The sequence below is a fragment of the Thamnophis elegans genome, chromosome 1 (assembly GCF_009769535.1).
Source record: "Thamnophis elegans isolate rThaEle1 chromosome 1, rThaEle1.pri, whole genome shotgun sequence".
NCBI classification, from domain to species: Eukaryota; Metazoa; Chordata; class Lepidosauria; order Squamata; family Colubridae; genus Thamnophis; species Thamnophis elegans.
Window position 1 is genome coordinate 21,117,386 of NC_045541.1, and position 14,532 is coordinate 21,131,917.

Consider the following 14,532-nt stretch of genomic DNA (forward strand, 5'->3'; position numbering starts at 1 on the left):
GATGATGATGATGATGATGATGATGATGATGATATAATTATTATAAAGGCATAGGGCATTAAATGCCTAACATATGTCCCATTCCTGTGGAGAATAATTGCTGAAACTTTCAGCATTATTTCTTTTACTTATTTACAGCATTATGTAGTTTACTTATGTACTCTATTCTATAAAACAAGGCCAGACTATGGGAAGTACTTCATATATCACATCCAGAGGTGGGTTCCGGCAGGCATTACTACTGGTTCACTCGTGTGCGTGCTTTGGGCATGTGCTTGATGTGCGCTGTGCGTGCATGCACAGTACAATTAAAATTTTTATGTGCATGCGCAGAACTAAAAAACAAGATGGTGGTGTCTATGGGGCCACCCAGAGAACCAGTTCGGGTTGCTGCCAGTTCCAGTGACCAAGGCTGACAAACCACTACCAGTTTGGCTGAACTGATCCGAACCAGTAGGAACCCAACACTGACCACATCATGTGTAAATGTTTGCCTGTTCCCAAGCAATATATTAACAAAAGCAAGAGATAAATGCCTGTTTTGAAATCAAAAGTCATCTTAATCTTTGGCATACAAAAAACCACACTCAAAAAATATACCAAGCCAAAAAAAGGGGGAGGGGTCAGAGCAAAAAACACGACTGAATGTAAATCAGATCAGTGCATACAAATTAAGTATATGCTCAATTATTTCTCTCTTTTGTCACCTTAAGAATTACAATTCAGTAGTCTTCTTAGCAAGGACCTGAAGACAACATGCAAGTGTTTCAGGAATGCTGATTGTATACCTGTGCTATAAGCCAGTAGCACAACTGATACAGTAATTCATTTCAGATATGTAGTTATAGTGTCTTCTCCACTAAATATGGTAGCTTTGAGAAACCAAATATAACATTACATTTTCTTATTGACCTTAAGTACAGATCATTTAAAGCATTGTAGTATTCTAAAATTCAATGACTTTTGAATTTCTCAGAGAAACAAATAGCATTCTCATTTTTTAAGTATGCAGATGAAATGTAATTTATTATTGATTATGTATCATCAAGTAGGCATTGACTCTTAACAATCAAATATGTAAATTTTCTCTATGACAATTTGTCCCTTCTTTGGTTCTTCAAATCTTTCAACCCATCAATGCTGTACTTGAATCCATCTGCCTTTGTTCAGGTAGTCCTTGTCTTTTGTCTGCTACTCACCTAAGGGTCTTCTCTATTTTTTTCTAGCATGTGAAGTTAAAGATATTACACAGTAGTTTGCACACTCTGTTTAGTCTCCCTTTTTGGGGATTGGAATGTAGATTGATCTCTTCCAATCTTTTGGCCAGCTTTGCTTATTACACTATTATGAACATTCCATTGGTTCCTGGTAATGAATTCAGTGCTATCTTATACATCTTCCAATTATAAGTATGGAATATCTTCTAAGGAATCTTTAATGTTGACATCTCTAATGTAAAATATTCAATATACTTGTTTCATCTTCACTCCTCATCCTTCCCAGGAACACACACACACGCCTGTCACACTGAAGCATCGCGGCGGGACACAAGGGGAAATCAGAAATAACAACTTCTATGCAGAAGTAATACATGTATTACTAAGGGGGGAGTGGAGGAGGGGGCAAGCTGATTTGCTTTTACAAATAGTGCAAAGACAGCAATATAAAGTAGATTGTTAATAAATAATTTAGCATTGGCAGAGAGATTTTTCCAGAGTGAATAAAGACTTCTCAGTTTTGAAATTCATTGCCCTGAGATATCAAACTACCCCTTTCCCTGACAACCATTACATATGGAAGGAATATTTATTGTTGTTAGATTATTATCACCTTAAATATTTCAGTTTTATTCTTTTCAAGTGATTTCTGTGTATTTTCTTGCGACTATTTATGTTATCTTTTGACGGATGGGATGTGCGGATATTATTCTTATCTATGATTACTTTGCTGTGAATCAAGTAACTTGAATCTAAATCATCATTGGCAGATAATTAACTGAGTCACACTTCTCTTCCCAGGAATGGAATTCTGCTATGCAAGGATTAAAATCAGAAGCACTCAGAATTCTGCTTTCAGAGGAGTATGCAGAAAAAGAGCATCTAAAGCTTTCGAATAAAAAAATGAACTTACTGGAACAAGAAGTAAATCGCTGTTTTGAAGAACGGAAAGCATTGTTGCAAGAAGCCAATGACTTCTTCAATGCAGCAAGGAAGGTTAGTCAAAACTTAAAATTCCTGACAGAAACCCACTGTAAAGCCAAACAAAAAAAAGGCTTACTTCTCCCTTAGATTTGTAGCTCTATTGATAAACAGATGAAGTGGGGAGGGCAGCATCTGCAAACCAACCTGAAGATTTTATCTCACTTTCTGACAGCAATGTTTCTTTTGGTGTCCTCCTCAATTTTATTAAGGAGGTTATAGAGCCCTTCCACATTGCTATGGTTTATACACACAATTCCTTTAAAAACAGTTTGAAATCAACCTCTGGAATACCCAAAATATCTTGAATCAGTCAGTGCACTTTCTCCTGATGAGTGCTTTCTCCTGCTTTCTCAGAGACTGCAAAAAAATAACAGTAGCACCTGATTCCAATTCCCATTTTTAAATTTCTGTTTGTGTACATTTCCCCCTGGGGATTACTAAGAAAACTGAAAGTGGATTCTCAGCTGGGCGTGCAGAAGGTGGGTTTATCCAAGGAGATGGTCTGATAGAGTTATCACCTAGGAAAAACCAGACTATCCTAAAGCTCTCTAGACCACCAGTACAGTGAAATAGCTTACTAGGTAAGTGGAGTTCCATCACTGTACAACCAACATTATTCAGCTCAGTAAAGGTGATGGGGTGGAACTACACAAGTATGGTCAACTTTAAATGATAGAGCTATGCAGAGAGAGACAAAGCAAGGAATACTTTTGCTTTGCTGTCAATCATATTGGGAAAACCAGGAGAGGGGCATTGGACTTGGTTGGTAATTAGTTGATAATTGAAGTTGCCATCTTCCAAACCACTTGGAAGAAGCCATGAATGATGACCCCAGAGAGCTTTGTAAAACATGATGTGCCTCACAAAAAATAGTGGTAAGTCAGATGAAAACAATTAATGATAGGTAATTCCAAACTCTTATTATTTCTACACAAACATGGTTAGATGTGTTGGGTCTGTGTGAAATGGAAGGTATACCATGCAAGATTTTATGTAAGCAAGCATGGAAGTGCATTCATGGAAACAGAACATGTAGGGTAGGCAGAATGGTGAGCTACTGATAGAGCTCTAGTTTAGATGTTTTATAGTAAGGATCCTGGACTCCTGGTAGAAATAAAATGTCTTCTTATCTACCTAAAATAATTTTGACAAAATGAAAAAAAACGTTGCTGGTCCATTTCTGGGGCTCAAGAAAAACCATACCACTCAAAACTCTTATTTTAGGCATGCACCTCCTACACAAGGCTCTAAAAAGAGAAAGTTTGTCAGTGGCCTAAAATTTCAAAAGGGTAGAAAATTATTTCTGGTGAATTTCAAGATTAAATGTTTACATCTAAAGCTGTACTTTTAGAGTGTTTTCTCCACTTTGATAAATTATGTAGTTTTTTAACTTCACCAAAATAATCTAGAAATTGAAATGTAGTAGGGAACTATATAAGTAAGAAGGCTTTTTTTCAACAGAGTTATATAGCTGTGTCTACAAGATTTGATTTTAAATGTCAGGAGTGTCAAACGCACGTCATCATGGTGGCGTCACGTGATGTATCAGGACTTCCCCCCCTTTGCTAAACCAAGTGTGGGTGTGGCCAGCGTGGGACGCACCTAGCCTGTGGGCCGGGAGTTTGACAGCCCTGTTCTATGTGAATCTCAATGTTAATGCTGTAGTTATTTTTAATGTTTATATTCTGCTTCCATTTCAGAGAGAGAGTTACTCAATGCTATTTTTCTTTATATTTTCTTGTAAAATATATAAAACGTATATATAAATATATAAAATGTGAAAAAAATAGAGGGAAGTACTCTCTCATTACTTTATTGTGGATAATTTATATTTTTAACATCAGAATAGGTAGTTAGCTATTCCTTAAAATTGTTTTTTATATTTAAAAAAACATGTTCTGAGAGCCTCATTAGAATTATAAAATGTTCCAAAACCATTAGATCTTTTCAAAGATTATGTGGTGAAGAGCCCAAATTAGTTTTTGTTTGTTTGTTCTGTGCTACTCAGCTATGATTGGTGCTCTAAAAGTTTATAATTAATCCCTTAAAAATGTCAATGTATTAGGGATATACAGGAGGTATTTATGGTAGCCTCTTTTGGTTGTGGCAGCTGTACTTTCCAGATGGTAAGGACAAAAAGAGATGGAATAGATTCAAGAACAATTCCAAGAAAGAAAAACGATTTCACTTATAAGAACTTCTGATGCCATATAGCTGGTGCTGTAAGTCCAGATTTTGATGCTCCAATGTTAGAAGGAGTGGTTGAAGTAAAGGCATGGCAATATGCAGATGGATTATGGAGCTAACTGATGATTAAGATGTCAAGCCACAAAAGCAGCTCATGTTTAATATGCCCTTTCCAGAAGCCCAAAGGATCAAACAGATGGAAGGGTCTCATCTTCCACTTACCAGTAAGAATTTGTAATAATCGGGATTTGCTTGGGAATTTTAGTTCCACTAGGCTCCATCTGCTGGTTCATTGTAAACAAAGAAGACAATGGGAACTGGATTCTTTTTGAAAATCTTAATGACTATATTAGTTTTATGACATAAGATATTCCCTAAATCAGAAGTGGAAGTCCTGACGCTAGCTCTGGCGCAGCTAACATGCCCAATAAGTGATGTATGTTGAAAGTTGTAGTTAAATATCATTTCAAAGTCCAAAGTTTAACTATGTTACCCTAAACTGAAAAGAAGAAAGCTTAAAGTAGTGGATAGCTTAGCTATGGGAGGTGCTATGTTCGTTCTTAGGGATTCTAGACTAAGTTGTAATTTAAAACTATTTATTACATAACAGTTTTAGTCACAGCACTCACATACTGTTAAGTTCTGGGCGATGAATGAGGGCAAGGCCAGAGTGATTTCTAATAGCTCTTTATTCAATACTGCCTGTGAGGCAACTGAAACTCCCTGGCTGACACAGCTCCTTTTATAGGAAACTGATCAGCCGAACAACCGATCAGGAGAGGTAATTTTCCCGCTCCAACAGAGGACCAGAATGAGAACGTCAACTGACAACTATACACTATATACAATACATAACACATACTCTTTCAGGCTTTTCTCCCAAGTCCTTCTAATTTCTGTTTACTACAAGTCATTACATTGTTCCCTTTGTAAATAGAAACAGTGATAAACCATTCTTCTAATGTTTGAAAATATTTCAATATCAAAGAAAAAATTGACTCACAAATCTCTCTCTCTCTCACACACACAGAGAGAGAGAGAGAGAGAGAGAGAGAGAGAGAGGGAGGGAGGGAGGGAGGGAGGGAGACATAGCTCAATCAAAACTACTTCATGAATTCTAGAAGGTGTTCTAATAAATCTGCCATGTCTAGCTGTCATCCCCTGTGTGAAGGTCACTTCAGAGCTTCCAGCTTTCCCACTAAGCTGCTGTCTCCGCTCCAGCATTCTCTGGTGAAGGAGTCTCTGTATTGTGAGATGCAGCAGTTGTGAAGTCTGAAGTAGAAAGGATTGCCACATCGCTGAGGTTCATCTGAGATGGAACCTTTCTAAGATGCTTGACATTTTAATTACAACGCTACCATAATTCAAATAAAGACTCAGAAATGCCGCAGAAGATAATAAGGTCACATATGCTTTTTATATATTGGCTCATGTTTATCACCAGCCAAATTGTTAGCAATGAGTACCAAGTCCTTACTTTCAAACCATCATTTAACTAAACATGTGGCATCAGCTTAATGTTTCTTTTGGACCCACTATTTTTGATGATGTCCTGCAACAGCTGAATCATCCACTTTCACTTGAGACAGACCAAGATGGTTGGTATAAATGTGCCGAGAAAGAAGCAATTTAACAGGTGTCTGCCTTGAAGCCCTTGTGGGGTAGGATGATATGCAGTTAAAACCTTAGCAAATTCCTTTTTCCAGTTCCCCCTCCCTTCACACTTTGTGACCTGAAATTTCTCTTGCTCTTTGGAAGCACAGATATGCTTAATGTCACATAGGACAAATGTTAAAGTCAGGCGACCCCAAATCTTGTTCATGATCCATAACTGCTTCATAAGGAGATACAAAATGAGCAAAAATATACTGTGGTGCACAGAGAATGGCAACAGCTGAAATAAGTGTCAAACAAAGCTGCCTCAGGGTAAGAATAGCAATAGCACTTAGACTTATATACCGCTTTATAGTGCTTTACAGCCCTCTGTAAGCGGTTTACAGAGTCAGCATATTTCCTCCAACAATTTGGATCCTCATTTTACCCATCTCAGAAGGATGGAAGGCTGAGTCAACCTTGAACCTGGTGAGATTTGAACTGCCAAATTGCAGGCAGCCGCCAGTCAACAGAAGTAGCCTGCAATACTGCACTCTAACCACTGCACCACTGTGGTTCATAATCAAAGAGTAATAATGACGTTGCTTGTTCTATGGAGTCAACAATATCTGTGCTGAGTTTGTCCAAGGAGGAGATGGTAGGAAATAGTGGCTGATTATCATTTTAAGGTTGACTTTGCATTTAAGCAGTACAATTCTTGATAAAGCACTCCATGTCTGAATCGATATTTGGCTATTAAAATCTGTCATGCAGGATCTGTTTTCTAGAACATCTTGGATTATCTCATGAACTAAGTAATTTGGCACTTTAGATTCGGTTACAACAGTCTAAGAGGACTATTGTATGTATAGAAAATTCAGAAACAACATGTTTAAATGGTTGATTGAAGCCATTTCTTGGATTGTGTAATACTGTATATCAAAATCTTTTGAGCAAAGCAACATGGAGTTTTTTTAACAAGAGTGCCTCAGATTCTAGCATAAATAAATCAACGGCCCAATAAACATACTTTTCCAGCAAAGAATTTGATCATAAACAAATAATGAAAAGGCAAAAATAATGAGGCACATTTTTTCCAAAAATGTTTTGAATAACTTAATTATAAGTTTACAATACCCAAAGGAGATGTTGTTGTAAGGTGGCAAAATGCTTTTTTTATTTATTGTGTCCATGCAATTTATCTACCTTAATTCTCATGTACTCTAGGCAGTTTTATGTGGCTGAAGTATGTGGAGAACTAGATGGTGAGGTGTTAACCATTTAAATGAATGTCTCCGCAGATGAACATTAAAATCATTTACAGCAGGGGTTCCCCAATCCCTGGGCCACGACCCACTACCAGGGGTCATTCACTTGCCTGCTGCGCATGCAAAAACCTTCCCTTCTCTTCCCCCTCCCGCTGGTCCACAAAGCTGGAAAGGTTGAGGAACTCTGGCTTACAGACATCACAAACTCCATTACATAAGAATCTTAGAGATAACTCTCCCACATTTGGTCTTCTTCCATACTTCTCTCTTAAGTCCTTCCTATTCCTGCGTGCGTACGTGCGTGCATATGTATGTATGTATGTATGTATGTGTGTGTGTGTATATATATATATATATATATGTGTATATATATACATACATACATACATACATACATACATACATACATACATACAGATTAGATTATTAGATTTTTACAACCCCTGGTAAGCCCCAATTATGGGAGGAAGTCAACTGCCTCCATCATCTGTCAATTGGCTCGTCACAAGAGTCCATCACGACAGAAACCCAATATTTTTACTGTTGCCTTTGTTATATTTGTGTTTTTTTTATTTGTGCTGATAAATAAATAAAGGGAGACTAGTATAGATCTATTTCAAGCTATTTAGCTTTCATCAGCTAGCCATACCCTTACTGGGATTTGAACCTGGGCTATATTACATACTAGGCAGACTTCTTAGCCATTAGGCCACAGGCTCTTATCCGTTATCAGCGAAGCCAGGGTGAAAGGTATCTATTAGATTTTTACAACCCCTGGTAAGCCCCAATTATGGGAGGAAGCCAACTGCCTCCATCATCTGTCAATTGGCTCGTCACAAGAGTCCATCACGACAGAAACCTAATATTTTTACTGTTGCCTTTGTTATATTTGTGTTTTTTTTATTTGTGCTGATAAATAAATAAAGGGAGACTAGTATAGATCTATTTCAAGCTATTTAGCTCTCATCAGCTAGCCATACCCTTACTGGGATTTGAAATAGATCTATACTAGTCTCCCTTTATTTATTTATCAGCACAAATTAAAAAACCCACAAATATAACAAAGGTAACAATAAAAATATTGGGTTTCTGTCGTGATGGACTCTTGTGACGAGCCAATTGACAGATGATGGAGGCAGTTGGCTTCCTCCCATAATTGGGGCTTACCAGGGGTTGTAAAAATCTAATAGATACCTTTCACCCTGGCTTCGCTGATAACGGATAAGAGCCTATGGCCTAATGGCTAAGAAGTCTGCCTAGTATGTAATATAGCCCAGGTTCAAATCCCAGTAAGGGTATGGCTAGCTGATGAGAGCTAAATAGCTTGAAATAGATCTATACTAGTCTCCCTTTATTTATTTATCAGCACAAATAAAACACACACACACACACACACACACACACACACACACATATATATATATATTATTTATTTATTTATCAGCACAAATATAACATACATATATATTTATTTATTTGTCAGCACAAATATACATACATACATACATACATACATACATTCATACACACACACACACATACATACATACATATAGATATACAAATACATACATATATACATACAGACAGACATGAGGTGAGTTGCCAATTTTTTTACTACGGTTTGGGTGATCCAAGTTGAACCGGCAGCAACCCACATCTGACACACACATAGAGTCTTTATACACACACACACACACACACACACACACAGATATACATACACACTTTATTATTTTGCCACATGTTAAAAAACATTGATTATCAAAGCAATCTCATTGTATGGCTAGAATTTGAGTAGCTTAATTATGAGAAAGAGTTCATGTTTTGTTTTGTTTTGAATTACATTAGCAGATACAGATAATGAATAATTCCTGCTGTGATTTTGGAAAATTAATTAATCTTCAGGTCTTTTTCTTTACAATGCTCTGAGATAACTAATTTAAATTATCCAATTCAGTTTTTGTTCCTTTATGTTAACAACCAATGCATTCAATTAACAATAGGAATGAAAATTTATTCATTATAATTGTCTCTTCCACTTCATTCAAAGAAGAGGTTATTTTGAGTAAGACTGAAAATATTACCTCTTATTGAGGGAGGCTAGTGCTAGAATTTCCAGATATTCTGAATTTAATTCTGAGCATCCCTTAATTAGGTGATTATTCTCCATTACTCTGAAATAGTGATAGAAAAATTGACAATTGCTAAAAAGATCTTAAAACTAGCTATAAGTATATTATTTTCATAATTGACCTAGAAAATTTTGATCTCAGCAGTGAGCTTCTGTTCATATGACAGATCTACTGTTTCTACTTCAAGATCATAGCATTTCCAAAAATTCCAGTATATCTCTTATCGGTATAATATGGAACAGAAAATATTCAGATTGGCAATAATAAAGAATTCTTAACATCTATCCATCTCTTGATCACCTGGCAATGTGTGATGGGTGTTTTAGTTTTGAGTAGGAAAAGTATTGGAGCAAATCCAATAGTATGGATTGTTTTCGTTCAAGTAGTTATGAAGTTTGGAATCAACACACTGTAGGAAGAAAAATCCAGTCTGGTTCCAAGCTGGGAGAAGGTCACTGGAAATAAAATGGAGTCTGGCTACAAGGAAAGAAGGTCTCTGTCTATTTCCAGAAACGTCTGGAACATGCTGACAGCAGCATGTTTCTGGGGTGACTGACAAAATAGCTGAGTGAGTAGATGGATTTTTATAGGGTTCTGGGGTTTGTTGATTGAGATGCTCCAGGGGGTTGTGCAATGTAGTGAGCTATTCTAATAAAGGTAAAGGTTCCCCTCACACATATGTGCTAGTCATTCCCGACTCTAGGGTGTTCATCTCTGTTTCAAAGCCGAAGTGCCAGCACTGTCTGAAGACGTTTCCATGGTCATTTGGCTGGCATAACTAAATGCTGATGGCGTACAGAATGCTGTTACCTTCCCACCAAAGTGGTCCCTTTTTTTTTTTTTTGCTTGCATTTTTACATACTTTTGAACTGCTAGGTTGGCAGAAGCTGGGATAAGTAACGGGAGCTCACTCCGTTACGTGACGCTAGGGATTCGAACTGCCAAAATGCCAACCTTTCTGATCAACAAGCTCAGTGTCTTAGCCACTGAGCCACTGCATCCCTGTGCTATTCTAATAGTGGTGGATAAATCCTATTATGTCCTAAAGATCATGTCCTGTCCTTAGAATTTGGATGGGGGAATGTAAATTCTTAATCCCATGAGCTCCAGCCTTCTGTGGGAACTTGTGTCTGAAGGCATTTTGTTTATGAATAGATTGGCCCAGTCTTTCTGAATGGATACAAAATCTCCATTCCAAATGACCAGTTTCTTCTCCTTGAGGCTGTTTTCCTATGACAGGAAAACTGGGGCTGCTTTCTGTCTTTGTTAAGATTTTTCTCCATTTCTCCTTTCGGGAAATATAATATTCTGCTTCTTTTAATATTCCCCAAAATATTTCATTCTCTGGTGGGTGGGGGTTAGGGTTAGGTTCCACAACAGCATAGGGCATCAGTAGGCACTGATTTCATTGTATTTAAGTACAATGACAATAAAGATTATACTTATACTTATTATGACCACTCTCTATTCTATTCTATTCTATTCTATTCTGTTCTGTTCTGTTCTGTTCTGTTCTGTTCTGTTCTATTCCATTCCATTCCATTCCATTCTCCGATGTTAACCAAATAAGGATGCGACCAAATAAGCATGCACTATATACTCTTTCTATAATGTCATAGAGAGGAAAAATGGTCTTTCAAAACTTTCTAAACAATTGTTTGAAAGTTTTTCAAACAATTGTCTTAATCATGGTAGTTGGCAATCACCATGCTTCTTGTAACCTTTTCAAACTGTTTTTTTTAATTTGACAGGCATATGATATACTTGAAAATGTAGAGGCTTCCCTTAAGCTTTTTGAATCTAAAGTTTTCAGCTTGCCCATTTCGGCAATAAAACATGAGGAACTACAAAAAGAAATTAAAAATGGATCAGACAATGCTCTTCAGAAGGGACAAGCTTTACTTAGCAAACAAGATGCTCACAGGTAAGTATAATATGTAACTGGAGAGCTGCACATACATTATTAAATGTATAGGTGTGAGAATCCCTATTGGGAAATTATGTTTCTTCCAATGGTTAAATACCGGTAGTGTTGAAATGAAATCTTAAAATACAGAAATTCAAATCTGGGCTTCTAAGTTCATAAATAGGGTCATTTTTATGGAAACAGTTCCCTATTGTGTTCAATTTGGGTGTAGTCTTCTTGCTTAGGTTGGGGCTTCTCACTTCATTCAGAGTGCCTAGAGTTGCCTCTAGACCCATGATGGCAAACCTATAGCACACGTGTCACATATGGAGCCATCTTTTCAGGCACGCGAGCTGTCGCCCAGATTAGCTCCTTTATGCATGCGCCCACGCGTTCCACCGGCCAGCTGATTTTTTAGTCTCTGCTGAGAGATGCATGTGTATGCATGGGGTGGGGGTTTCTCGCATATGCATGCACAGGGGTGTGGAGATGCGCCCCCTGCACCCTGTTTTTGGTCCCAGGAGGCTTCAGGGAGCCGAGGTGGTGCAGTGGTTAGGGTGCAGTACTGCAGGCCACTTCAGCTGACTCTTATCTGCAGTTCAGCGGTTCTAATCTCACCGGCTCAAGGTTGACTCAGCCTTCCATCCTTCCGAGGTGGGTGAAATGAGGACCCAGACTGTGGGGGCGATATGCTGACTCTGTAAACCACTTAGAGAGGGCTGAAAGCCCTATGAAGCGGTATATAAGTCTAACTGCTATTGCTATTGCTATTGCTAGTACCAAAACAGGGGTCTTGCGCGCATGTGCAGGGGGTAGATGGGTGCAGGGGAGGGTCACACATGCATGATAGGGTCTGCGGGGGGGGCATTGTATTATGGGTGTCGGTACGCACACTTTCAGCACCCAAGGCAAAAAATGTTCTCCATCACTGCTCTAGACTCTTTACTTTTTTCTAGTATGTAATTGCCCTCATCCAAATCAAATCAAATCAAACCTTTATTGTCGAACCACCACATGTATACAATGGAATTGAATGAGCCTCCCTTGGTGCAGCCCCCCCACCCTTACCAAAAAAATCCATTTATGATACTAGGATTCCAAGTGATTCTACAGACTTTTGTTGGGCGTCTCTCAAAGGCCATCCAGCTGATTTCTTTTCTAGATTTTCTCAAGCCAGGGCAAGTAATGGTGATGACTCCAAGCCTTGTTATGATCAGTAGAAGTAGTACCTTCATTTCTGTGTTATAAACATTGTTATGACAAGCAATATGTGAGCCAGCATAAATGGCTGTAAATTGTTATATAACATGGATGCTGCTATAAATAAGAATAAACAAACAAACAAGCAAACATGATATAAGCAAAAGCAGTGACATCTATATGTGGACATCTATGGCTAACCTGCAAGCCCATTTCTGCTTGCCCACATAAGCTTAGAAGAAAGAGAACTCCAGTGGACAAAGAAGGAAAACTTTGATCTTGTTCATCTCCCAGTATCATTATAGTAAATGGAAATTGTCCTGATAGAAAATAGGATTGTTTTAAATAAAAGTTCTATTAAGTCCTACATCGGTACAATGGAAATAAAGGAACAGCTGGTTTTCAATGACATTTAGTTAAGGTACTTATGGTTATTCTGTTCTGTATTAAGGAAAGAAAATTCTGCCCATTACCAGAATATTTCCACCAATCATCATTGAGGGGGCTGCAGGGGGGGGGGAAGACATTGAACGGGGGCTTTCAGAGCTAATAAAATTCCAACTGAGAATGCAATTCTTTTTAGGCACTCAAATGATTTTCATGGTCACTATTAATATTTTAATGGGGTTTGTGTTGCTATTTAATTTCACAATGCTTTGCCAGAGAAAATTTCTGTTATAAATTAACTGAAGGCAACAATTTGTTCCTTAAGCGCAATTTTCTTATCCTAATTGTATGTGATAAGCAGTTTGAAGAGAACTATCTCCCGTCTTTGCGTTATTATAAATCAGCACCCTGGAGCTCAAACATTTAGCGGGTTTGTTGGTTCTTTGCCACATGACTGTGTACTAATTTTTGTTTAAAACAACCTTTTTAGAATATGTGCTAGTCTTAAAACTCACAGGGAGAATATTCATTGTGAATTGTGTGTAAAAAAAGAAAAGAAAAGTAAACTCTTTACAGCTAAAATTTGGATCTGGAATAGAAGCAGTTATGTATTTTTTTAAAATTGCATTTTAACTTAGAATCTAATTTTGATAAAAGCATCTAAATGGTGTACTATATTAAAATACGATACTTAATGTTCTCAGAGTGTTAGGCAATGCTAATGTATGTAGGTAGTCCTTGAGTTATAAGTGGTCAATAGGGACTGTTCAAAGTTATAATGGAGCCCTCAAAACAACCTGATTTTAAAGTTACATGACTGTACCCACCTGATTACATGTCACCATTTTGGGCACTTGGCAACAAGCTGAACTCTACAGCCCAATGGTGGGATTCACATTCTTTTACTACTGGTTCTGTGGGGGTGGCTTGGTGGATATGGCATGGCTTGGTGGGCGTGGCAGGGGAAGGATACTGCAAAATCCCCATTCCTCCCCCCCCACAACCTGCTTTCTAGCTCCGTTCTCCTGTTCAGGGCAACAAAAGAAGATCGGCTGGGAGGCAGCGAGGGTGGGGCCAGCCTATTTTCCAGGTTTCCAAACTACTCACAATTTCCATTACTGTTTCTCCAGAACCTGTCAGAACTGGCTGAATACCACCTCTGCTACAGCCATTTGCAACATCCCGGGGTCACGTGACAACAATTTTTGATTTTTTTTGTTTTGCCAGTTTCTGGTATTTAATTCAGATTTCCATTGTTTTAAAAAATGCCCTTTGGGTAAAACGGATTTACTTCATGACCACCATATTTAGGTTATGTTTGCACAAGAACCACTGCCCAAAAAATTGCTGAAAAATCAGGTCTGATGAATTCTGGGGTCCATTAGAGATATAACTTGAGGTCCACCTGTGGTAAAGATGGGAAATAAGAACTGGAATAAAACGGTATATCTTAAGCTCTCTTGATTTCATTATTACTGGGCTTTTTGAAAATAGAGCAACTATAGAGCAAATAATTATGATATAAAGCAGTGGTTCCCAAACTTGGCAACTTTAAGACTTGTGGACTTCAACTCCCAGAGTTCTCCAGCCAGAAGAGCTAGCTGGAGAATTCTGGGAGTTGAAGTCCACAAGTCTTAAAGTTGCCAAGTTTGGGA

The 14,532-nt window shown here is 37.9% G+C and overlaps 1 protein-coding gene across 1 annotated transcript in view; it reads left to right on the forward strand.

Moving 5' to 3' along the window:
- Positions 1–14,532, forward strand: part of LOC116508921 (coiled-coil domain-containing protein 141-like) — a 129,174-nt gene that overhangs the window by 72,535 nt on the left and 42,107 nt on the right. Inside the window, exons 7-8 of the mRNA XM_032217797.1 lie at positions 2,019–2,213; positions 11,136–11,308. Coding sequence (XP_032073688.1) covers positions 2,019–2,213; positions 11,136–11,308 — 368 coding nt within the window. The remainder of the gene's footprint in view (positions 1–2,018; positions 2,214–11,135; positions 11,309–14,532) is intronic.